This window comes from Carcharodon carcharias, chromosome 4 (genome assembly GCF_017639515.1).
Source record: "Carcharodon carcharias isolate sCarCar2 chromosome 4, sCarCar2.pri, whole genome shotgun sequence".
Lineage (NCBI taxonomy): Eukaryota > Metazoa > Chordata > Chondrichthyes > Lamniformes > Lamnidae > Carcharodon > Carcharodon carcharias.
The window spans coordinates 68948149-68974982 of NC_054470.1; the positions used below are offsets into that span (position 1 = coordinate 68948149).

The following is a 26834-nucleotide window of genomic DNA, read 5'->3' on the forward strand; positions in this document are numbered from 1 at the left end:
ACAATAAAAGAAAACAAACAGCAACAATTTGCACATACAAGGTCCCACAAACAGCAATGGACAATCGGTCAGGTCATTTTGGTAGTGTTGCTTGTGGAATATTAGTAAAATCTCCTTTCTTCTATTTTGAAAAAATGCCACTGGCTCATTTGTATCTACCTGAACAGGCTGATCTGAAAGATGGCATCTCAAAAGTAGTACTCCCTCAGCACTATACTGAAATGTCAGCCTACGTTGTGTGTTCAAATCGTGAGTTGGGAGGGGTCTTTGAATCAATTAGAAAAACTTCAGACTGCCAAGCTTATTTTGTTTCATTTAAAACTTGGTGAATAGCACCAAGTTGTGCAATAGAAACAAACATCTTTATTATCATAAGGTTCAGGCATTTATTACAGAATTTGGCTTTAGCTTTTAAATAACAGCATTTAACAAGGGAGGTGCACAGGTTACTAGTTCAAAACAAGCTTTTGATATTGTACATTTTTATTGCCAAGTACTGATTAAAACAAAGTTCTTCAGAAGAAAAGTTCAATTAAGAGCAAGATTGTGTGATATAAGGTTGATTTAAAATTGCTCTATCCATATATCCTCACTCTACCTCCAGGCTCTCGGGATAATTTTGACTTGAGGGGATAATCTATAACGATATCAAATCAACCACACATTATACATCTCTCCCAATTTTCATCTATTTGACTTCAATGGAAGGAATAAAACTGATTCAATATTGCATGTTATATATTACTGCCTAAAACCAAAATTACACCCGCTTCATATCCTGATATAAAACAGACTTGCTTGTCTTTAATTGGGCAGGGAACTGGCCTGTTTTATATCAGGAATGGGAATAGGTCGGGCATCTGAGAAATAGGTTTTCTTATTGATTCCACAATGGGCATGAAGTCATAAGCGATGCACACTTGAATTTCTGACAAGAGCACCTACTAACGTATACATGTAAAATTAACCCTTCCATAATATTGGATAGAAACAATATCAAAACAAGTACCAAAAAAGGTTATTAACATAAAATGTATATTAGTAATTGGTATCTTAAAGCCATTCTAAACTCTGCTTTTGACTGGGGCAATGGAAAATTAATGAAGAAGCATATTTTTATTTTATTTACAAGATGTAATACCACAGAGAAATGCAGGACAAATAACACAGGAAAAATAGTTACTTAACATCACATTTGTAAGTATGAAAAAGTAAGAAATCAATCTTTTACAAATGGTATCCACATACAGGCTGGTCAATACCTCTCTCAACAGTTTGCACCGGTGCACCTTTCGATCATTAAGTATTAAGCAGTGGCTGATTGCCAATCAGGGCCTTTTCTTAATGATTCTGTAGACTGTATCGCTGACCAATTTAAGACATTTCTGCTTTTGGACAATTTGGATCATCAGTTTTCAGAAGTAAAACAGAATTTGTCCTTTCAAATGGTAACGTGGCCAACATTCAGTTGCGGAGGAAGTACCACATGTTCACTGGAGAAAGAGAGAAATCTACATAAGATCACCTCTGTCACTCAAAATACAGAGTAGTGTATCTGACACTAATTCCAGATGCCTTTTGAGGACTGCAATAACTACATTATTTCTTAAGGACAAAAACCTACCAAGTAGCCATTGCTTATCCTTCCATTGCTTACCTCTTCAAATCTTATTATTGCCATCTTATGATGGGCTCCTGCTATATGGTAATGAATTGACAAATACATTTTTCACACAATGCTCAAATCAAGTAAAGGTATTTATTTCCTCTACTGTGCAATGTGTAAAGCTGGAGACAGGCCATTAATTCAATTGTGCGCTGCCACCTCATAAATCCTGCAGTAGATATTGCAACACTTGACCTGTGCAACTGGCATTACTCACTCTAAAATCCAAATTCTATAACATGTGGCTAGGTAGGCAGATGTCTTAGTGCAGAAGTTCCCGAACTGGAAGAAGTGAGGAGTGTGATGAGGTTATTGGTGGGCCCAAGGAGCACAGTGGCAAAGTCCACACACTCTGCTTCCAGCAGCAACTCTCTGGTGCATTTCTTCTTATTGACACCATGACTCATAGTACTAGAATCACTAGTTGTGGTTAGGAGATGGTTAAAAAGCACACAATTTAGTACAAAAAAGGGATGTACATGGACAAACATGCAACATAAGAGTACACTTCTATTTGCTTTCTCATCCAAAAAGTCTAAGCTTCAAGGAAAAGAAAAAACAAAATCCATGTAGTTCAGTACACTCAGTTGAGGTAGTGTGTTCCCATTTTCACTATTAAAAATGAAACCTTACTTTGCTGATATTGGTGAAAGCCTGCCCTATGTGGAAATAAACCATACAGATCAGTAAGTCCCTTAGTTCATATATGGTTCAGAAGGTATGTTGCTGTTAGATTTTGACCAGACCACCAAAGAATCAGAGAATCACAGAATGTGGCTGTATGGTCCAGTGTGCCTGTGCCAGCTCTTTGAAAAAGCTATCCAATTAGTTCCATTCCCATACCTCTGTGATTTCTTCTCCTTCAAGTATTTATCCAATTCCCTTTTGAAAGTTATTATTGAATCTGCTTCCACCACAATTTTAGGCAGTGCATTCCAGCTCACAACAACTCACTGTGCAAAAAACTGTTTCCTCATGTTGCTCTTGTTCTTTTGCCAATTACCATAAATATGTGTCCTCTCTTTACCAACCTTTCTGCTGCTGAAACCAGTCATGATTTTGAACATCTGTATCAAATCTCTCCTTTGCCTTCACTGCTATAAGGAAAACAGCCACAGTTTCTCTAGTCTAAGCACCCTCTGGAAAGCCTCGACATCCTTTTTAATGTCTGGTGCCCAGAATTAGCTACAATATTTCAGCTGATCAGTATTCTTTCAAGGTTTAGCATAACACACTTGCTTTTGTACTCTATTTACCTCTATTTATAAAGTCAAGGATCCCATAATCTTTTTGAACAATTTTTGCAACTTGTCCTGCCACCTTATTTGTATACATACACCACCCAGGTCCTGAACCCCCTTTAAAGTTGTACTATTTATTTTACATTGCCTCTCCTTATTCTTCCTTCCAAAATGGATGAACTAATGTTTCTTTGTTAAATTTCTTCTGCCATTTTTTTTTTCAAATTTCACAAGCTTGAGTCTATGTCCTCCTGAAACCTGTTACTATCCCCCCTCACTGTTTACTATACTTCTGATTTTCGTGTCACCTGCAAACTTTGAAATTATGCCCAGTATACTCAAGTCCAGGCCATTAATATATATATCAAAAATGGCAGTGGTCCCAACACCGATCCTTTGAATTCTTAAAAGCCCGAACACAGTTCTGCTAAGCCTGAGAATGTTAACATCCTTACCCACTCAACAAACCGCATCCCTAATAGAAAACTAGCAAATAGGATGCGCTCAGGCTACCACTTCCCAAGGCTCATGGCCATGTCTCCAGCATTGCTTTACAATTAGTCCTTGATTTTGTGGTGCTGGTGATGCTGCCTATAGCCTATCTGAATCTGGATGTTGCAGCCTCTTTTTCTTTGCCTGAATGCCAGTAGTTGCAGAGGCAATCACATGAATGAGGCAAACACAATAGAGAAAGAAGGTATTCAAAGAAAATGTAAAGTGAAAAGATATAAAGGAACAGTGAGAAAGATGGAAAATAAACAGAAATGGATGAGAGAATCAGAAGTGGAGTAATGTGAAAGAGTTAAGCAGCTGAGGAAGTCAGTGTCCAGAAGTGAAGGAGTGAGACAGACAGGAAAGGGACAGAGATGTAGACAGACAGATATGGAGGCAAAAGAGATAAATACAAATGGAGGGATTAGAGAGACCGAAATAACTGGAGGGCATAAAGAGACAGTAATGGAGGAGGAGAGACAAACAGAAGTGAATGAGGGACAGAAGTTAGGAAGAAATGAACATCTCACAAATGACTTGGGCTGACAAATCCAAAATGGCAAAGCAGATTGCAAGTTGGACATGGTGTTACTAAGTATTTTACAGCACAGGAACAGGCCATTTGACATAGCAGATCTATGCTGGAGTTCAGGCTCCACATGAGTCTCCACCAACCTTACTCCATCTCACTTTATCAACATATCCTTCTGCCCCTTTCACCCTCATTCTCGCTTCCCTTCACATATCTCACCACTCTTTGAGTATTATGTTAAATCATAATTCTTCTGAACTTAGAAGTGATTTGAGTATTTGCACCTTGCTTATTAGTTGGGATAAACCTTGATTTTGTGCAATAGTACAGATTGGGTAGTAATGAGTCAGCAGCTCACCGGTTGAATTCAATGGAAATGAAAATTGGGAGGATGTAAAACGGGCCATCAACTCACCATTGTCCGTTTTACAAACCAAGATTTACCCCATGGTGATGAAAAGAACCAGCTGTTTGCTTCAAAAACTTTTATATTAGGGAAAAAAATCATACATTTGCTCATAAGGTAAATTCATAGAAAACACTGTAATGATATCATACCTTCGTCTGGGATGCTGTTTGGTTTGACATATTTTGGTGCCTGTAAAACAAAATACAATTAACATTTTCCTTGTGTACTGACTTGTCCAGTGGATCTGTAACTTTACAGCTGAATAGTCAGGTGGCTCTGTATTCTTTTGGCCATTATTATGCGCATGTAAATAGTGCAAAAGAGTATGTTGTTTGAGTAGCTGGAGGAAAGTATGGGGTGCTAATAATATTACAAACAAGGCAAAAAAGGCAGATGCTGAAAAATGTGGACTTCCCACTGCAAGTTCAGCAGGATTTTGCTTTGCTTAAACTTGCCAGGGATCCAGCCATGAGGCAGAGTTTTTTGAATAGTCCTGTGGCGCAGAGCTTCTGTTCCACCTACAAAATAATTCATCTAAGTGATACAGGGCTAGAAACCTTCTAAATAGGTATTTCCTACTTCAGGCAGAAGCAGGGGTACTCCAGTTGGCTTCTTTCTCTGACACCCAAAACTTAGGTGGGGTCAGTGGCAGCATTCTGTTGCAGATGCAATCCGAGTATAATCATCAGGATGGATCTTAGCCTTAGTTAACTGTCAAGTATTCATAGTAAGCTCTAATGCATGCAAGCAGGGCAGAGATATTTTGAGCTAGGAACATGACGTCTCTCATCCCTGCATCATATTCCATTTCTTGCAACCACCAAGGCCATCATATTAGCATAAATCACTTTAGGAATCACTTTAACTGGACCACCCATATTAACACCATGATTAAAGAGCCAGGCACAGTCTCTGTGAACGAGTGGTTCACCTCAAAGTTTCCTCACCATCTACATGTTTCAAGTCAGGATGGAATACTCACCACACGTCTAGATGGATGCAGCTCTATAAGCTCTTAAAAAGCTCAACACCATTCAGGACAAGACAGTCTCCTTGACCAGCATCCCTGTCATTGAACTCAATACCCATCCTCTCCAATACTAGTGACTGTGGCTGCAATATCCATATTCTACAGAATATACTGCAGCAAATTCCCAGGCTTACTTTGACAATACTTCCCAGCCCCAGAACCTTTCCAACTAGGAAGGCCACAAGCACCAACACCAATAAGTCTTTAGTTTATTTCTAAGTTTAGCTAGTCTGATGAAAGAGGAATGGCAGGGTACCTCTACCCTTTGAGTGCGCATCCTGTTCCATGTGGGAACTTCAGAACATTCCTCATGTCCTGGAAAACCACATATGCGGGAAGTGCTGCCAGCTGGAGCAGTTCGAGTTCTTTTTTCAGGGCTGCAGCAGCAGTTGGCATCACTGTGGTCCATCCATGAGGCTGAAAGTGACATCGATAGCATATTTCTGGATATGGTAAACACACAATTTAAGGCTGTTCAGACAGAGTCAAAATGAGTGACCACCAAACAATTAAGGAGTCCCCTGACTGCATATTATTCTTCAACCATACTGGTGAGTGATGGTTCATTTGGGGAGAACAGCCAGATGCAAGGCCATTGGTTGTCGGGGGGTGAAGGGGGGAGGGCAGTTGGGGGTGGGGAAATGAGGAGCATAAGGAAGCTTGGGAAAGCAATACTGATTAAGGATTCTATTGTAAGGGAAAGAGACAGGCATTTCAACAGTCTCAAACATGAATCCAGGATGATATGTTGCCGCCCTGATGCTAGGGTCAAGGACGTCACTTAGCAGCTGCACAGCACTCTGAGGATGGAAGGCGAACAGCCACATGATGAGGTCCTTATCAGTACCAACAACATAAGTAGAAAGAAAGAGGCCTTTCCTAGATTTTATGGAGCTAGGAAAGAAACTATAAAGCCAAATCTCAAAAGGTAGTAATATCTGGATTAAGTCCTAGTGCCAGGCCCTTTGATTATGAAAATAGGATAATAGAACAGATGAATGTGTGGCTGGATAAATGGTACAGGAGGGAAGATTTCAATTCCTGGGATGTTTGGACCAATTCTGGGGGGAGATAGTACCTATACAGGCTGGACGGGTTGCAGCTAAAAAGTGTCGGGGCCAATGTTCTCACTGAGTGGCTTGCTAGTGCTGTTGAGGAGGTTTTAAAGTAATTTGGTGGGGGGATGGGAACCAGGATATGGTATTAGGAAGAATAAACAAGGCACATAGAGCATTGGGAGAAACAGCTACCACTACAGTGAGAACTAGCAAGGTATTAGGCAGGATCAGACAAACGTGATGCAACAAGGTCTAAATTAGGTTTACAGTGCACATATGTAACACATGAGGCGAGGTAAATAAGGTTTGTGAGCTGCAGGCACAAATAGCCTCATATGAATATGATGTTGTGGTGATAGTGGAAGCCTCAAAAAAGGGCAGGATTGAGCAATAATATTCCTGGATGCAAGGTGTTCAGGGAAGGTAGGGACAGAAAGAAAGGAGGAGGAGTAGCAGTACTGATTAAGGAGAATATTAGTGTTGGAGAGAGATGAAGTCCTGGACAGAACATATTTGATTAGAGTTAAAATAATAGAAGTGACATTACACGATTGGGCATATCTTAGAGGCCATGAACTTAGTGGAACCTTCCGTCTCATAAGATATGGTTTGTGCTGCAGTAGTCAACTCTGTGTTGAACATTGCCTGGGCCGTGGCTTAGGAGCCCCACTCTGTAATGGCAGTCTCTATCGCATTTGCTGCAGATATCTTCTTAGCCAACTGAGCTTTTTGTTTCTGCTGATGTCTTCCAAGCCCTTCCAAGCAGTCAGCCTTCAGTGTCAATGTCTGACACCTTCATATCTTGCTCAAGGTGTTTTTGTAGCGGATATAAGGGTGCCCAGGAGGACTTGACCCACTGGCCAGTTCACCATACAGGAGGTCTTTGGGTGTACGGCCGTCAGCCATCCAATGAACATGACCAGGCCAGCGGAGATGCTGCAATGAGTGTATGCTGATGGAATTAGCATGCTCCTGCAACTCAGAGTTGGTAACCTTGTCCTGCCAAGAGATGCTGAGGATACGTCAGAGGAGATGGTAAAAGTGGAAACTATTCAGCCTTTTCTCCTGTCTAGCGTGTGTTATCCAGGCTTCACCACAGTAGAGGAATGCACTAAAGAATGTAGGCTTGGTAGACTCGTAGTTTAGTGTTCTTGGTCAGGTTGCTCATACTCAGCTTGCAAGTAACAGCTGCGACTTCTACAATGCATGTATTGCTTTCAACATCAAGTGACAGATAGCTGCTGGTTGTACAGCCTGCCTTAGATATGTAAAGCTATAAACAATCTCTAATGCTGATAGATGGCAACATTCTGGGCCATGATATTTTTCTTCCTGATGCTGATGGTCAAACCAAACTCTTTACAGGTGTGAGTCTGCCCACGTGTGTCCAGCAGGTTGATGTAAGGCCTCTTTCGGTGGGTGAAGGCAGTTAACATTCTTTTCACTTTTGTGTGCTAGTTTGTTTCTCATTTTCAGTCTGTACCACTGGCTAGCAGCAATGTGAAAAAGAGAGCTAATTGTGTAAGTCTCTCCCTGTCAGTGTGCATCCTCTCTATCAGCTAGTCCTCAGCTATGCCTCCTCGTGGTGACACATGGAAACTGGGTCCCTCAAGACCCCAGCACTTGGAGGAGGTTTGGCCTCCAGACATGCAGTGTGCAGGCCCACCGGCATGTGGACATGTCCCAGCACTCATGAACCAAATTCCCAACTATGGGCGAATAACTCCATTGTCTTATGGATACCTCAGATTAGTTGAAGGCAAAGGGGGTAAAACCCTGAAAAAAATTTGGGGTGGATCTCAAAGGTGGACTCAAATCTAAATATGTCATCTGTCCGGCAACTCCTGCAAACAAGCTAGGCCAAACATAGTGCTTTGCATTCCTTTGGACTCAACCAGGGAGGTTGAGAGGGGACCCTGGCGTTTGGGTAGCCCAGGGACTCCATAAATATTGCCCAGGCTTGAGCCCTGGAGAAGGTACGCCAGTTTCACTGCAGAGCGTTAACACAACATTGGGAGCAGTTATGAATGATAAGCCCAACTCGCGTGGCATAGAGAACAGGCACCATGGACTTTCTCTGATGGTGGGAAGGATTAGCGCGTCCCACTGGTCAACCCTAGCCCATCAAGTTGGGAAGCCCTTGACTAGTAAGGTGTTGACCTGCTACAGTCCACCCGCTTCAATGGGAGCTTGGAGCTTAGAGTTTTTACTCAACAAGAGGATGGAATTCATCACACCAGACAAACAAAAAGAAGTCGCCAACTCTACAATTGACAAGCTGGGATGTCAAGACCATTTGCACAGGATTGCAGATGACTTACAGCTGACCCATAAGATGTACAAGACAGCTATGATCAACATGGAACTTGACAGGCTGAATATTGACATGGCTTCCCTACAAGAGACCAGGCTCACCCAGAGCGGATTGCTGAAAGAAAAACTCTACACATCCAACTGTCAGGGGGAAAGTTGAGAAGAAACACATGAGCAAGGTGTAGGCTTCATGTCAGACTCCCTACCCTTGATGATAGAACCCCCACAAATAGTTCAGAAACGTGTTCTCCCCACCCACCTCTCAATTCAAACAAGGTCAGTTAACTTCATGAGTATCTACACTCTAACACAGTGCTCCATTATAGAGGTGAAATACCAGTTCTATAAGGAGCTTAATATTGTTATCAGCAGAATCCTTAAGTCATTACCTGATGGGGCATTTCAATACAAAAGTGGGCATGGCCCTCCTGCCTCGAACATTATAGCTTGGGAAAGATAAATCAGAACAGATAGAGGCTATTTGAGCTTTGCTGCTAACATGAACTTTGTGTAACTAACACCTTCTTTCAGAATAAAGAATGTCACAAGGTATCCTGGAGACATCCAAGATCAGAGCATTAGCATTAGCTGGATCAGATCATCACCAGATGTGACCCTCTGAACAGGATTCTCAACACACAAAGCTACCATAGCGTTGACAAGTACAGATCACTCCCTGGTGTGCACCAGGGTCAGGATGCAACCCTTGAAGTTTCTTAACTCAAAGCAGGAATGTCACCCTTTTTTCAACGTCAGTCATACTACCTATCCAGATAAAAACCAACAGTTCCACGACTCGGTTGAACAGGCACTCTGGCATTCCCACACAGTGTGTGGAAGTGAAATGGAACTTACTTAGGGATACCATCTGCAATACTGCACTCAACATACGGGAAGAAAGAGCAGAAATTGCTGATTGGTTCGAGGCTAACATCACTGGGAGTGGCATCATCATAAGGAGTTCAACTGTTCAAGGAGAAGGCCCAGGGATAGGCATTAATTCAGCATTGTCAGCGCCCTGAGGACGAATTTAAAAAAGCATGACGGTGAAGGTTTGAAGAGTTATAAGTGCAAATTTTCCTACAAGTGCAAGTCCAACTGGAAGCAGGTAATGCGACAAATCACACTCAACTGCAATTCGTTGAACTCACATCCTGAGTAGAGTTCATTTTAATTGTGCGGGCAATGCCTGTGATTGGCAGCATGAACAGTGATGGGAAAGATATCTCACACATATCCAAATGACATCATTGCAGCTTCACTGAAATATTACAATGAAAATGAGAACTTCCTGCTCCCTTCAGTACCGAATCCACAAAACAAACTGAGATCTGGCGTTCGTGATTTCCAACCCATTTGTGGTTGCTAATGCCCATTATACATTCAAAAATTGGGCATGGGAAAACAGAAGATCTAGTCCATAATCTCGAAGTGATGCTGACATCTATTCCATTTCTGCATATCTTAACCAATTTCTGAGGAACCTGTGCAGAGAAGTTGGAGTGCCAGAGAATGGTATTCAGCACCAAATTAGACTCATCAGTTATTCGGAAACGAAACTAAATTTTGAAAGGAAAAACGGGTTTCTCCTCCGATCCCTCTATCTTTCATGCAGGTGAACACAATCGCAAACATCTCAACGATCACTGCCAGTGCTACCATTAACACAGCAACTTGCATTTATATAGCACCTTTAACATTGTAAAATTTCCCACAGCTCTTCACAGGAGAGCTGTAAAACAAAATTTGACACTGAACTACATAAGGAAATATTAGGGCAGGTGATCAGGGAAGGTAAGACAGCTTAGTCAAAGAGGTAGGTTTTATCAGGTGTCTTAAATGAGTAGAGAGAGGTGGAGAGGTTTTGGGAGGGTATTCTAGGCAGCCGAAACCAAAGCTGCCAATGGTGGAGTGATTAAAATTGAGGATGCACATGAGGCCAGAATTAGAGTACCACAAAGTTCTCAGGGTGGTTGTGGGATTTGAGGAGCTTGCAGAGATAGTAAAGGGTGACACCATGGAAAGATTCGAAAACAAGGATAAGAGTTTTAAAATGGAGCCATTGTTTAAATGGAGCCACTGTAGGTCAGTGAGAACAGGGGAGATGGGTGAACAGGACTTGATGCGAGTTAGGATACAGGCAGCAGCATTGACAGCTATGATTTATGTGCAACAAAGCTTTTCTGCCCTTGAGACAGAATGGTAGAGTTGGGGTTACAAGAAGGACAGACTTTGATGGGTCAAATGGCCATTGCCATGCCCTTTATGTTACTAATGCTCTGTCACTTCACTTCTTAGCATGGCTCAGTCAAGAGCTAGTTAAATTCACCTGCTGAAGCTGATTGTTTCAATTCCCTAGGGCCTTAGTTTCCCACCTTTTATTCATGAAGAAATACATCCGAGAGGCACAATGTTATTGACACTGTCTTTCTAAATAACTCGTAAGTAAACTACAACATTACTGCGTTACTGTGTCCTGAAACGGCTCCTACTTACTGATTGTACAATCGATTCTGCTTCTTCGTGACTACAGCAGAAGGGGCTGTCATGGTTTGACACATTTTTGCTGAGGTTAAAAAGAAGGATAATTACAAAATTTGCTACATAAAGTTCAAACAATAGCACTTACAAGTAAAGCTGCAAGAATTAACAATGATTAATGGCGGATTCATTCTTTGGAGTACTGCTGAGCTCTTAAGAGAAGGACAATTCATATCTTCCTACTGGTTTGCAATGCACGATTTTTGGGTTATATTCTCAGCAAAGATTTGATATTCTGAATTTTCCTGTGCACTATTAAAGAAAATAAAACAAGGGGCAGGATTTTATGGCCCTGCTGTGGTTTGTTTCCCTCTGGCAGATGCGGCGAGCCATTTAAATCCCCATTCAGTTCGGCAGGACCGTAATACCGCGCCAGGCGGCTGGGGCCGTAAAGTCCTGGCCATGAAAATGGAAAGAAGTGAAACAAATCAATAAACAGGAACCACAATATTATGATAATTCCTGCCCAGTTTTTAACTCCACTGAACTAAAAGACTGATGATATTATAAGCATGTCAAACTCATGTCCAGGGACAATCAGGAGGAACAAAGACCACAAAAGGCAGGTTTTGGTTTGAGCTGTTAATTAAGATATTACATTAAATTGTATAGAACTTGCAGTATAGAAACAGACTATTTGGACCACGCCAGTGTTTATGCTCCACATGAACCTCCCCCACTCTATTTACTTCATTTCACCTTATCAACCTTCCTTCCTTTCTTTCTCTTTCGGCTTTTCCATTGTCATCACAGTGCTTGTTGATCACCCTTCAAATCAACCACCATTAATGGATTTGGCAGGTGATTTTACAACTGGATACCCTTCTACTGCTAACCCTCCCCATTTATTCAGGCAGGGCACCAGTACTGATACACACTGGTTTGTGTGCACCAGTTGCTGGGTTCATCTCATCCTATCAACATATCCTTCTATTCCTTTCTCCCTTGTGTACTTATCTAGCTTCCACTTAAATTGTGTCTATGCTATTTGTCTCAATCACTCCATGTGGTAGCAAGATCTATGTTCCTAGCACCTGTAAGATGCAGCATGTTTTCCCTATGCATGTGGTAATAAAGATGGTTTTCTGTATCAGGAATTAAATTTATGAACAAAAATTAATACAAGTTACGGTTGCTCGCTTTGGAAAAGGGGAGACTTTGATGTGAGCTAATTGGAATATGCTATATACCCCCTCAAATACTTGTAAAGGTTCCTTAAAAATATTCAAGCAGTTCAGAACCCAGCCACAGTTGTAGTTAAAGATTATTGAAACTCACCAACTAATACCGCTTCCATCAGTCTTCCTGCAGATTAAAGACTGCCAGTATTGATGAGTAGACTTAATCACTCCAATAGCAAAATTCTACAAACAAAGTACAAGCATGATGTTTATCCATCTGCATGACTCGGAATATTCAATTTATCAGTAAAATTGCCTAAAAGTGGTAATAAAAAAGAGTAACAGTGGCTCTAAAAGGGAACAATTTCCCAACTCCTTAGTTTTGAGTTATATGTAATTGGGTTTGCACAAGGAAATGTTTTTATTTAATATTTACGTTAGTAAAGAAAATGAGAAAAATTATTTCCAGTAACTGCCATTTTTACAATGTGACTTTTCTGAACATATACTACAATCAGGAGCCAGCCTTTCCTTTGCAATTTGTAGCAAAGTTTTAAATGCGTGAAAAAAAATATAATTTTGGTACCAGTAGCAGACAGCAGGAACCTCACTGGATCAGTTAGTAAATGGGAAATTACAATAACACAACCACTTTTCTGAATTTATTTGATTATTTTTTCATGGACAGGAGTTATTTTAAAATGTGCTTTAAAGTTAAAACTTATTTTAAATTCACCAAATAAATATTAAGTTTCCGATGGACTGTCTGAAAACATCCTGTAAGACAATGAAAGATACGTTCACTTTCCAGCAACTATTCACTCATTGCTGTTACTCAGTTCTAATAATGTGAATTTAGCAGGGGTTGTTGCTTGTGGACTCCACCTAGGCAGGGTGGAGAGGCGAGTTAGGGGTCAGTTTGGAGTTTGGATTTAAACTAAAACAGAAAGTAAATGGCATACTCTGGGGAAAAAAATGAAATCAGGTTTCAGGAAAAAAATGCTGCCCTAATATATCACTGCATATAATGATCAATTCATAAACCAGAAAAATTATAAATTAACTTGCTTTTGTTACTTCTGCTAGAAGTTTCTCTTGATCGAGTGTGGTTCAGTGGCTCATGGCTCAGTGGGTAGCACCCTTGCTTCTGAGTCAGAAGATTGTTGTTTCAAGTCCCAATCTGATACTTGAGTACATAAATCCAAACTGAAAGTCTGGTGCAGTACTGAGGAAGTGTTATGCTGTTGGAGGTGCTGTCTTTCAGATAAGACATTAAACTGAGGCCCCATCTGGTTTCTCAGTGGCTTCCAGAGATTCTATTGTTACTCTTCCAAGTCCCAATAGCAAGCAAGTAGACACAGGACAGTATAAGCATTAGCCTCAGAGGAAAGCTCCCTGACAAGTTAGCAAAAGATTCAATGCACTATTTTGAAGTAAAGCAGGGGAGTTATCCCCGATGCCCTGGCCAATGTTTACCCCTCAATCAACATCACTAAGAAACAGACGATCTGGTCACTGCTGTTTGTGGGAGCTTGCTGTGCACAAATTGGCTGTTGTCTTTCCTGCATTACAACAAGGACTACAATTCAAAGTTACTTCATTAGCTATAAAGGACTTTGGGACATCCTGAGGTTGTGAAAGGCGCTATATAAACACAAGTCTTTCTTTCTTTCCAGGGAATTTGAGCAGAATGAATATTTTATGCAGGAGCACAAGAGAAATGCAGTTAGGGATTTGTAAGCATGGAGATCAAATATTAAATCTGTTCATGCATCTTCCATTGCACTCACCCCATCCTCCTGAATGATTTACCCATACTGTAGAAGATGCAAAGAACACTGTATTCAATATGAAGCTTACCCGGTCTTTGAATTCTCCATTGAAACCCAACTGGTTTTCTGGCTTCCCATCAGGAACCTTGTATAATTTAAACCAATTTACAGTGGCCTCCAGGTAGCCTGGTTTGTATTTCCTGACATCATCAATGTCTGTGGGTTGTAAATCAAAAACTTAATTCATAATAAAAGCAACATTTCCATAATGCATCATAACAACAATAACCACATTCACTGAAAATATAACTTTAAGCATCATGTCTTTTCCTTTTAAAAAAAAGGACCAATGCTGGACAAAAGAAAGGCACTTATTAGATACTTATATCTCCATGCAGCGTAGTTAAGGTAACAGACTTTAACACATCTCTTGTATAAGTAGGCTTGGGATAGCTAGAGTCTAGTTCAACTTGACCATTTTTATACCATATTTACTCTACTAACAAATAAGGTCAAGAAAGCAATTTTAACATTTGTGGCTGAAGAAGCCTTTTTGTTTCCTGTGTTAAATACACATATTAATCAAATTATTGTATTAAGTAATGACCAGTCTTGAAACAAACAATTGCAAAAGGAATGAGCCTTGAGTCATAATTCATGAATGCAATCGATGATTGTAGTAGAAAGAATGAGTTTTCATTTAAGTATGAAGGTATAATAACTGTATAAGTTGAAAGTCACTCTCATGGGAAAGTTCAGTTTCAGCTAAAACTGCTCAAACAAGATAAGGTCCATGGGACAGTACACCATGTCCATGTAAGAGTCTAGCTTGATGAATAGAGAGTTGATCGGAATCAGAATATGGAACAGTGTGAAGCAACCACATTGTACTCCTGCCTGAGGTACTGAGGCCAGATGGTCTCTGGAAGGAAGGTGTAAATGACAGCCAACCAAATTTATCTAACAACTGCCAGTGTCAATCATTAAAGCAATGATATCCGAAGTCTGACATGGTGTGATGGTTATACAAGGATTACAAACATGGGTTTTGCAAGGTTGCATTGCTCGGCATCAAATTTTGAAGTCTCTAGAGACATTGAACTATGTGTTAATCTCTGCAAGTATGTTCGAGGACAGACCAGAGACCTGAGAGGGTGAATCTTGTGACCCACACTTCAACGGAATTCACAACCAGCTGAAGCTGTAAAAGTCATTGCCCCAAGTTTGTGAAGTGTATTTTTTCTTTCATAAACTTTCTAAAATTTAGCATCCAAAGTATCCTGTTGCCAGTTGGTTAAGTCTCGTATGAACAAAAATAGAGATCACACTTACAAATTACTTAAAATTGGAATAGCTGTCAAAATAAGCAAAGAAGATTAATTACCTACACTTAATACTGACTAGCTTACATCATCTGTGCATATGATCTCCAGATTCCCACTAAATCATACACTGGAAGCACAAACGGCCAAACATCACATTATGTGATGTTACAATAATGCTATATTACAAGGTATGATGGTCCTGACTTTAGAGGCAGCTGGAGCACCCAATGTTTGGGATCTGTGTTACTGGGCTCATACTAATTGAACCCATCTATCAGTATGTCTGCTAACTTGAGAAGACAAACTTGTGCCAGTAGATTAAGCGTAAACTGCATTATGAATCACAATGGTTTCAGCAGCCCTGTCCAGGGGAGGAATCATCCCAGATTTGTACTAAGTGTGGTAGCAGGTGGGGAAAACAATGTTTTAGCAATGGCGGCTTTTCATGCCATATCACCACAAAACCGCCATATTAATTATGCATTCCTGGGAAACATGCCATTTCGATGGCGGGCAAGGTCTCATTCACCCGCAACGCCATCACCTCACTGCTTCATCACACCAGGCACCATATTTAAAATGCAGCTGCATGCAACCTCTCAGTGCTTACAGCCCAGCACTGTTGCACAGAAGACAGGATGGGCCCAAAAGGCAAAAAGGCTGCAGCCCCGTCCCCCGGTTTAGTGACAGCCTTCTGGATGCCATGGAGGCCTGCCATGATGTCCTCTACCCTTGCTCTGGCCACAGGAGGGGCAGCATCACTAACCTGGCTTGGAAGGTGGTGGCAGCACTGGTCAGCACCAATGCCATGCAAAAGAGGACAGCCACCCAGTGCAAAAAAAAGGATGAATGATCTCTGTTCCACCAGGGTAAGCCACCCTTCTCATCACTCTCAACTCACACACTCTCAAACCGATCACACATCCACAGGGCCCTCACTGCCAGTACAAGGGACATCACAATTCACTCTCTCACACACACCTTCATTGTCATCATCCCATCCTTGGGACCACTCACCACCCACAGATTCCAGGCATACTTATCATCTGGCCTGGCAGGTGTCCTGCTTACATTGTCTCCATCTCTTTTCATGCAAGACCCCACCTGGCACAGAGGGAGAGGTTGCTGGCCGGTGGTGGAATGCCTGAAATCAAGGTTCTCACGGACTTTGAAAACAGAGCCATCCAGCTGGCTGGCAAGGATCTGGATCGTTTCTGTGCTGATGGTGAGGGCGGCGATGCTCTACCAAGTGAGGATCCAGTCTTGCAACATCCATCAGACAACCATGCAATGAGTGATTTGTTCTGTTTCACAGGCTGCTGCCATGCACTAATTATCTCCCCTTACTTTTGCAGGCACATCTGCGAAACAGCCGACAGAGCCCAAGGCCCAGGTTCTCGTCTCAAGCTCCAAAGAAACCCCCGAAGAGGAATCTGAAGGCACCCTCATTGAAGACCCATCACAGTGATCACCCACACCCTCCACTAGCGCAGAGACACACACCTCGGTGGGATATAGCTATGGGAGTAGCCCTTGTCCCTGAAGAGCCATCCCTGCAGCCTCTGTGGACTCTGGAAGACTTCAAGGATCTGTGACCAGACTAGACAGGTGCACGGGAGGCCCTCATGGCTGCTGGATTTGTGGAGGATGACGACATGCAGTGAGGAGGCACCATAGATCCTCACATTGCGTCTGTGAATGTTTGAATCCAGCCTGGCTTATGGCAGCGCACGTACCCTCTGGGATAATGGTCCTGTCATGGAGACACAGTGGAGGTCATAATAGTCGCTCGACTGCAGGGATGATGATGACGACATGCAGTGAGGACACTCCATAGACCTTTACATAGCCTCTGAGAATGCTCTCTTCTCTTTTGTCTTCGTTCTCTGTATGCCACGATGTACTCCTCCTGCAGGATGAAAGAGAGACATTTGGGTCTTCTAAGAACCTCTCATGGTTAAGTCTGAAGGCCTCTTAACGCATCCCAGAGGGGGCTGGCCACTACTTGGATGGCCAGTGTTTAGTTCACTGCATGGCTGCCCAAACCTCCACCCAATTCTGCCCCACTCCACTTGACCGATTGGCAGCAGCTTTGTCCACTGGACTGCATGCTGTGCACTTAGCTCAGGCATTCTCCTAACCTGCACGGCAAGGTTTCACTGTTAGCGTGAACCACAGGGAGGCTGGTTCAAACCAGGATGATGACATTGCAAGGGGCTGTGAGCACCTCCACCAGTAACTGCTCCATGGCCAGTTTTAGCGAGGAGATTGTACAACATGCCCAGTCGTTCAACTGTTCTGCAGTCCACTCAAACGCTCATTAGTTTTCAGTCTGCCCAAGGGATGAATGACTCCAGAGCACCTGGTGGCACTTCCATGCCTCTGCGTTGCTTGAATGGGCAGATAAACTAGAGGCCCAACCCCACACGTCAATGTGGCTGCATCTGAACTGTCTCAGCTGCAGAGGAATGGTCACTCTATACAAGGTTTTCCTAATGCGTGGCCGCTTCCCTCCCTCCAACCCCACATATGCTTGTGCGCTACCTTCAATCGCAGGGCAGCCCCTCCCACCCTACCCGGGTAATGCGCCTTAACCTTGAAATCCAACGTGCCGCCCGGGCAAGCGCTGCGCAATGTCACTCAGCGTTTCCCTCAAAGTGCAGCCTGCCAAGCGCACGCCTTATATATGCTGTTGTGAAACATGGGCGGATGATCCAGCAAGGGTGGGGTGGTTGATTCCGGTGGGCTGGCCTTATAATGATATGCAGATGCATCATAATGAGGTTCCCGATGTCCGATGGCAGGATACGCGGCCCTCCAACAACGGGCTCAGCGCACAATCACAAACTCGTTTTGTGACATTGTGAAACCGATTTTGGCCTTCTCGCCATATTGTCCACTCACACCACCAAGCACGCCCAATGCCAGCGGGCACGGAAAATTCCACCCCAGGGTTAGAACACTTCTGTTACAATTGTTGCTCTTTTTTGTAGAGTTATATAGAATCTTCAGCACAGAAACAGGTTAAACTATGCCAATGTTTAGACTCCACATGAGTCTCTCCCACTCTACTTCATCTCAGCCCATCACCATATCTCTCTATTCCTTCTTCCCTCATGAACTCATCTAGTTTTCCCTTGAATGTATCTGTGCTATTCACCTCAACCATTCCTGTGGTAGCATGTTGCACTTTATCACCGTTATCTCAGCAAAGGAGCTTCTTCTGAATTCATTTTTGGATTTATTAGTAACTACCTTATATTTATGGGTCCATTTATTGAACCTCCCACAATCTCTATACTTAACCTATCAACCCCTTCATAATTTTGAAGAACTCCATCAGGTCACCCCCTCAGTCTTCTTTTTTGTAGAGAAACTAGACCCAGCCTGTCAGTCTTTCATGATAGTTGCTCTTATATCAGTTCTTGCATTACTCTCATAATTTTACTGGACTTTTTCGAGTGCTTCTGTATCCTTTTTTGTAATAAGTAAACCAATGGTAACCTTGGAGGTTACCAATGGTAATCGTGGAGATAACCAATGGTAACCCTGGAGGTTACCAATGATAACCCTGGAGGTTACCATTGACCAGAAATTTAACTGGACCAGCCATATAAATAATGTGGCTACAAGAGTAGGTCAGAGGCTAGGAATCCTGCGACGAGTAACATCTCCTGACTCCCCAAAGCCTGTCCACCATTTACAAGGCACAAGTCAGGAGTGTGATGAAATACTCTCCACTTGCCTGGATGAGTGCACCTCCAACAATACTCAGGAAGCTTGACACCATCTAGGACAAAGCAGCCCACTTGACTGACACCCTATCCACATACGTTCACTCCCTCCTACACCAACGCAGCAGTGTGTACCATCTACAAGATGCAGTGCAGAAACTCACCAAGGATCATTAGATAGCACCTTCCAAACCCATGACCACTACCATCTAGAAGGACAAGGGCAGCAGACACATGGGAACACCATCACCTGGGAGTTCCCCTTCAAACCACTCATCATCCGGACTTGGAAACATATTGCTGTTCCTTCACTGTCGCTGGGTCAAAATCCTGGAACTCCCTCCCTAACAGCATTGTGGATGTACCTACACCACATGGACTGAGTGAATCATGAAGGCAGCTCACCACCACCTTCTCAAAGGCAGTTAGGGATGGGTAATAAACGCTGGCCTAGCCAGCGACACCCGCATCCTGTAAATGAATTTTTAAAAATTACTACTTTTAATGATTTCTGTGTATGTATCCATTGATCCCTATGTGCTTTTGTCCAATTTAGACTATTACTTTCGTTCTACCAAATGCACCATCTCAGACTTACATATATTGAAATTAATCCAACGTTTACATGCCCATCCTGTCAGTTAGCTATCATATTGGAGGAATTTTATGGAGCCCGCAAGAGGGGGAAACCTGGCTTGTGGGTTGGCTTAATTAGGTGGGATGCGAAATCTCAGGTTCCCCAATGGCGGGTTGAGAAGCAGAAATAAAGTCAGCAGTATGTCTAGCCTCACAGTGGCCTGTGGTAGGTTCATACTTGTAATACATTTGCATCCATGAATACTCATTAGTGTAAAACTTCTTTTAGTTACGTCCTACCTTCAAAATAAAGTCAGCAGCACACAGCAACCTTGTGGAACCTGGTTTACATTTGTTTAAAGGTGGTGTGCACCAGTCGGCTTTCTGCAGTTGTGTGTAAGGTCAATGGTTTTTCTTGCTGAACTCTATGGCACAAGCGAGGGGAGCAGGAGACTGGCATCTTGCATGGAGGCTCAGGACCAGCATGGGGAAATAAAAAGTGAGGGTGGGGGGGTTGTGTGGAATGAGGTCGGGGGAATGGAGGAGCGGAGGATGGATCCAGGGGGAGACAGAGGTTGGGGTCAGGAACATGGAGGCATGAAGTGGGCAAGGCCTGGCATCCTGTGTGCTGTTGGGGACAGCAGACAAGGTAAGAAAACGTGGGGCCTAAAGTGCGGTGTCAATACTGTCCAAATGTGTTTCCGTATCAGGTTATTGGCTGTAATAAAAACATAAAATTCAGAATAACTCAGTATCTGTGGAGAGAGAAAGCCATGCTGATGATTCTATATTATATTTTTGGTTTACAGATGTTTCTCTATTAAAACTTTGTTACGAGTCTGAGGTTTTATAAGGTGGTTATGTTTTAAACTGCCTCTTTTAGTTCAAAGTATAATGGAGTAGTGGAGAGGGATATGTGGCCTTCCCACTAGTTCTGCCCTGGACAAGTCCTATTGAAACTCAAGTGCCAGCTTTTACATCTGGGCACAAGAAAAGAGCAGCTGGTTTTTGCTATGGGTGGACTTACAAACTCTGAGATTAACTGACTCAGAGTGTGGGTTTGGGTGGGGGGGGGGGGGGAGGTAGGTGAAGAGAGGGAAAGAAAGAGAGAGTTAGAGTGTATGTCCTGGAGGGAGAGAGACAGGGAAACTGCAGCTGCTCTGGACAGCAGGGGAAAAGGTTTAACAGAGAAACATCTAGAAACCAAAAATATAATACAGAATCATTAGCATGGATCTCCACAGATACTGAGTAATTTAGCATTTCTGTTTTAATTTCAGATTTCCAGCATCTGCAGGATTTTGCTTTAGCTTCAAAAGGGGAGTTCATGCTTGACCAATCTTCTTGAATTATTTGCTGATGGGAGCTGTAGAGACATTGAAAGACTAACCCCGGCATATCTGGGAGAAGGAGTCGCCGGAGTGGGCCTTGCTGCTGGAAGTTGATTTGGGGATACTTAGAAGACTGAGGGAAACGATTTTTGACGAACACGGGATGTTACAACTCAGCAAAAAGGGGAGAAGTAAGCCTGTTGGAAGCTGAGAGTAGCTTTGGACTGGTTCCTGCAAAGATTACAATTCTGCAGAGAGTGCGGTGTAATGTATAAACACAGAGTGGGGTTTTTGGTCGTGTTAGGAAGTTAAGGGAAGATATCTTTTCTGTAATTTAGCGTGTTCGTGGCCTATTAAATAATGTATGGTCGATGTTGGCTTTAATTTGTTTCTTACATTAGAAGTCTTAAAACATGAAATCTTGTTGTGTGATCCATTGAGCCAGTCACCGGGAATTCCAATTTGTTTTTTTAAAAATACCATCAGTCTCTATGGGATTGTATCACTTTTAATAAAGATTCCTACCACAATGGTAAACTAACAGGTCCATAGCTCCCTGGATTTGTTCAATCTCCCATTCTGAAAATAGTGATAAAATCAGTTAATCCTCTGGTAGTTTTCCCTTTTCTGTTAATGTGGTGCCTCTGTTATCTCTGCCCTAGTTTTTTTGAGTATGCACGGATGTAATCTATCTAGACCTGGGGTTCTATTCGCTCCAAGTCTGGTAGCTATCTCTTTCTTTCTTTAGAATTTTAGGTTCCTGCATCTTACATCATTCTCATAAAGGGGGCCAGCTTCCTAATCTTCTGAGGGCATTTCCACTGGGCTTGATATCGATACATTTTTGCTTACACACCCAGAATAATGAACAAAGTAAATGTTTGCTTTTCCTCTGTGGAATTATTTTACAATATGTGAATAATAGCACCACAATAACTATCTTGTTTTAAGTTTAAATTAAATTAGGTAAGTGAATTTATTTCTAAACAGATGAACTAAATAAATCCACTTATATTAAAAATATTCTATTCATCTTCTTGAAGTTGCAATTTAATGCTATTCTTATGTCAAATACTTTTTATTTATTTTCAGTGTTCACAGAATTGTTACGACGCAGGAGGCCATTTGGCCCATTGTGTCTGCACCGGTTGTCCAAATGAACATTATGACTTAGTGCCATTCTCCTGCCATTTCCCTGTAATACTGCACATTGTTTCTATTTAAATAATCATCTAATTCCCACTTGAATGCCACGATTGAACCTGCATCCTTCACATCTCCAGGCAGTGGATTCCAGATCCGAACCACTAGCTTTATGAATAAGTTTCTTTCCTCACATCACATTTGCTTCTTTTGCAAATCACTTTAAATATGTGCCCTCTCGTTCTCAATCCTTTTACAAGCAGTAACAGTTTCTCCCTATCTACTCCATCCAGTCCCCCCATGATTTTGAACACCTCTATCAAATCTCCTCTTAGCCTTCTCCTCTCCAAGGTGAGCAGTCCCAACCTCTCCAGTCTATCTTCGTATCTCATCCCTGGAACCGTTCTTGTAAATCTCTTCGGCACTCTCTCCAATGCGCTCGCAGAATTACACAGTGGAGAAGAGGCCCTTCGGCCCATTGAGTCTGCACTTAGACGTGAGAAACACCTGGCCTACCTACCTAATCCCATTTACCAGCACTTGGCCCATAGCCTTGAATGTTATGACGTGCCAAGTGCTCATCCAGGTACTTTTTAAAGGATGTGAGGCAACCCACCTCCACCACACTCCCAGGCAGCGCATTCCAGACCGTCACCACCCTCTGGGTAACAACGTTTTCCCTCACATTCCCCCCTAAACTTCCTGCCCCTCATCTTGAACTTATGTCCCCTCATTACTGACCCTTCAACTGAGGGGAAGAGCTGCTCCCTATCCACTCTGTCCATGTCCCTCATAATCTTGATCAGGTTGCCCCTGAGTCTTCTCTGCTCCAACGAAAACAACCCAAGTCTATCCAACCTCTCTTCATAACTTAAATGTTTCATCCCAGACAACATCCTGGTGAATCTCCTCTGCACCCCCTCCAGTGCAATCACATCCTTCCTATAATGTGGCGACCAGAACTGCACACAGTACTCCAGCTGCGGCCTCACCAAAGTTGTACACAACTCCAACATGATCTCCCTACTCTTGTAATCTATGCCTCGATTGATAAAGGCAAGTGTCCCATATGCCTTTTTCAACACCCCACTAACATGCCCCTCCACCTTCAGAGATCTATGGACACACATGCCAAGATCCCTTTGTTCTTCAGAACTTCCTAGTGTCATGCCATTCATTGAATTACTCCTTCCAAAGTGTATCACCTCACGCTTTTCAGGGTTAAATTCCATCTGCCGCTTATCTGCCCATTTGACCATCTATATCTTCCTGTAGCCCAAGACACTCAATCTCACTGTTAACCACCCAGTCAATCTTTGTGTCATCCGTAAACTTACTAAACCTACCCCCTACATAGTCATCTATGTCATCAATATAAATGACGAATAATAGGGGACCCAGCACAGATCCCTATGGTACGCCACTGGACACTGGCTTCCAATCACTAAAGCATCCTTCTGTCATCACCCTCCTACAACTAAGCCAATTTTGAATCCAATTTATCAAATTACCCTGTATCCCAAGTGTATTTGCCTTCTTTATAAGTCTCCCATGTGGGACCTTGTCAAAGACTTTGCTGAAATCCATATAAACTACATCAACTGCACTACCCTCATCTACACACCTGGTCACCTCCTCAAAAAATTCAATCAAATTTGTTAGGCATGACCACCCTCTGACAAAGCCATGCTGACTATCCCTGATCAAACCTTGCCTCTCCAAGTGGAGATAGATTCTCTCCTTCAGAATTTTCTCCAATAGTTTCCCTACGACTGACGTGAGACTCACTGACCTGTAATTCCCTGGCTTATCTCTACAACCCTTCTTAAATATCGGAACCACATTAGCCGCTCACATCCTTCCTATAGTGTTGCGCCCAGAACTGTACACAATATTCCAGCTCAGGCCTAACTAGTGTCTAACATAAGCTCATCATCACCTCCCTGCTCTTGTTCTCTATGCCCCTATTAATAAATCCAGGATACTGTATGCTTTATTAACTGCTCTCTCCACCTGTCCTGCCACCTTCAATGATCTTTGCACATATATATCCAGGTCCCTCTGCTCCTGCACACCCTTAAGAATTGTACCCCTTACTTTATATTGCCTCTCCATGTTCTTCCTACTAAAATGTATCACCTCACAATTCTCCACATTGAACTTCATCTGCCACCTATCTGCCCATTCCACCAACTTGTGTATGCCTTTTGAAGTTCTATACTGTCCTCCTCACAGTTAACTATGCATCCAAGTTTTGTATCATCCGCAAACTTTGAAATTGTCCCCTGCACACTAAGATCTAGATCATTAATATATATCAGGAAAAGCAAGGGTCCCAATACCAATCCCTAGGGAACTCCACTACAAACTTCCCTCCAGCCCGAAAAATATCCATTAACCGTTACCCTGTTTCCTATTACTCAACCCATTTTGTATCCATGTTGCTACTTTCATTTTTATTGCTTGAGCTATAACTTTTCTCACAAGTCTGTTGTGTGGCACTGTATCCAATGCCTTTTGAAAATCCACGTACACCACGTCAACAGCATTCTCCTCATCTACCCTCACTGTTACCTCTTCACAAAATTCCAGGAAGTTAGTTAAACATGATTTCCCCTTTATAACCCCATGCCGAATCTTCCTCATCAACTGACATTTTTCCATGTGACTACTAATTCTATCCCCAGTAATTGTCTCTAGAAGTTTCCCACTACTGAAGTTAAACTGACTGGTCTGTTATTGCCAGGCTTATCTTTACAACATTTTTTGTACAAGGGCATAATTTTTGCAATGCTCCAGTTCTCTGGCACCTCCCCTGAGGCTAGGGAAGAAAAATTATGGCCAGTGCCCCTGCAATTTCCACTCTGACTTCCTTCAAAATCCTTGGATGCATCTCATCCGACACCAGTCCCTTGTCAGCTTTAATAAGTACTGACAGTTTATCCAACACTTCCCCCTTATCAATTTTCTACCTACCTAGAGACAGAGTTTCCTCCTCAGTCACTGTGAGCTTGGTAGCATCTGCTTCTTTGGTAAAGACAGATGCAAATTGGCCCGACTCCTCCTTTTACCACTCTCTTAATATTTGTGTGCCGATAGAAGACTTTCAGATTCCCCTTTAAGTTGGCTGCCAGTCTTTTCTCATAATCCCTCTTTGCTTCTCTTATTTGCTTCTTCACCTCTCCTCAGAGCCTTCTGTACTCTGCTTAGTTTTCAACTGTATTTTCCACCTGACACCTGTCATAAACACACTTTTTCTTCTTTATCTTAATTTCTATTTCCTTTTTCATCCAGGGAGCTCTGGATTTGTTTGCCCTACCTTTCCCTTTTGAGGGAATATATCTCGACTGTGCCTGAACCATTTCTTTAAAGGTAACTCATAGCTCAGCTACAGCTTTTCCAGCCAACCTTTGGTTCCAGTCCATTCGGCCCAGCTCTGGTCTTGCCCCATTGAAGTCAGCTCTCCCCCAGTTAATTATTCTTACTCTGGATTGCACATTGTCCTTATCTGCTGTCATCCTAAGCCTTACGGCACAATGATCACTGCCTCCTAAATAATAAGATAACAACAAAAAAACTGCGGGTGGGGTGTCCCTTCACTTCCTCTCTCCTCACCGTCCAAGGGCCCAAACACTCCTTTCAAGTGAAGCAGCATTTCACTTGCATTTGCCCCAACTTAGTCTACTGCATTCGTTGCTCCCAATGTGGTCTCCTCTACATTGGAGAGACCAAACGTAAACTGGGTGACCGCTTTGCAGAACACCTGCGGTCTGTCCGCAAGAATGACCCAAACCTCCCTGTCGCTTGCATTTTAACACTCCACCCTGCTCTCTTGTCCACATGTCTGTCCTTGGCTTGCTGCATTGTTCCAGTGAAGCCCAACGCAAACTGGAGGAACAACACCTCACCTTCTGTTTTGGCACTTTACAGCCTTCTGGACTGAATATTGAATTCAACAACTTTAGGTCTTGACTTCCCTCCTCCATCCCCACCCCCTTTCTGTTTCTTCCCCCTTCCTTTTGTTTTTTCCGATAAATTATATAGATTTTTCTTTTCCCACCTATTTCCATTATTTTTAAATATTTTTAAATCTTTTATGCTCCCCCCACCCCCACTAAAGCTATACCTTGAGTGCCCTACCATCCATTCTTAATTAGCACATTCATTTAGATAATATCACCAACTTTAACATCTATGTGTTCTTTTGTTCTGTTGTCCGTGAAATCTTTTGATGATCTGCTTCTATCTATCACTGCTTGTTTGTCCCTACAACCACACCAACCCCCTCCACTTCTCTCCCCCCACCAAACCCACCCCCCCACCCCACACACACCTTAAACCAGCTTATATTTCATCCCTTTCTTGGATTCACTCAAGTTCTGTCGAAGGGTCACGAGGACTCGAAACGTCTACTCTTTTCTTCTCCACCGATGCTGCCAGACCTGCTGAGTTTTTCCAGGTAATTCTGTTTTTGTTCTGCCTCCTAAATGTTCCCCCACTAGCACTTGATCTACTTGGCCCTCCTCATTTCCAAGAACCAGGTCCAACAG

At 42.6% G+C, this 26834-nt stretch overlaps 1 protein-coding gene across 4 annotated transcripts in view; it reads right to left on the reverse strand.

Moving 5' to 3' along the window:
* Positions 1-301: 301 nt before the first annotated feature.
* LOC121277297 (inorganic pyrophosphatase-like) overlaps positions 302-26834 on the reverse strand; it is a 75190-nt gene continuing 48657 nt past the window's right edge. For all 4 annotated transcript variants that reach the window (XM_041186582.1, XM_041186583.1, XM_041186581.1 and 1 more), the window contains 5 exons: positions 14264-14391; positions 12561-12646; positions 11238-11307; positions 4490-4529; positions 302-1493 (listed from right to left, as the gene is read on the reverse strand). In XM_041186582.1, coding sequence (XP_041042516.1) covers positions 1465-1493; positions 4490-4529; positions 11238-11307; positions 12561-12646; positions 14264-14391 — 353 coding nt within the window. In that variant the 3' untranslated portion in view covers positions 302-1464. The remainder of the gene's footprint in view (positions 1494-4489; positions 4530-11237; positions 11308-12560; positions 12647-14263; positions 14392-26834) is intronic.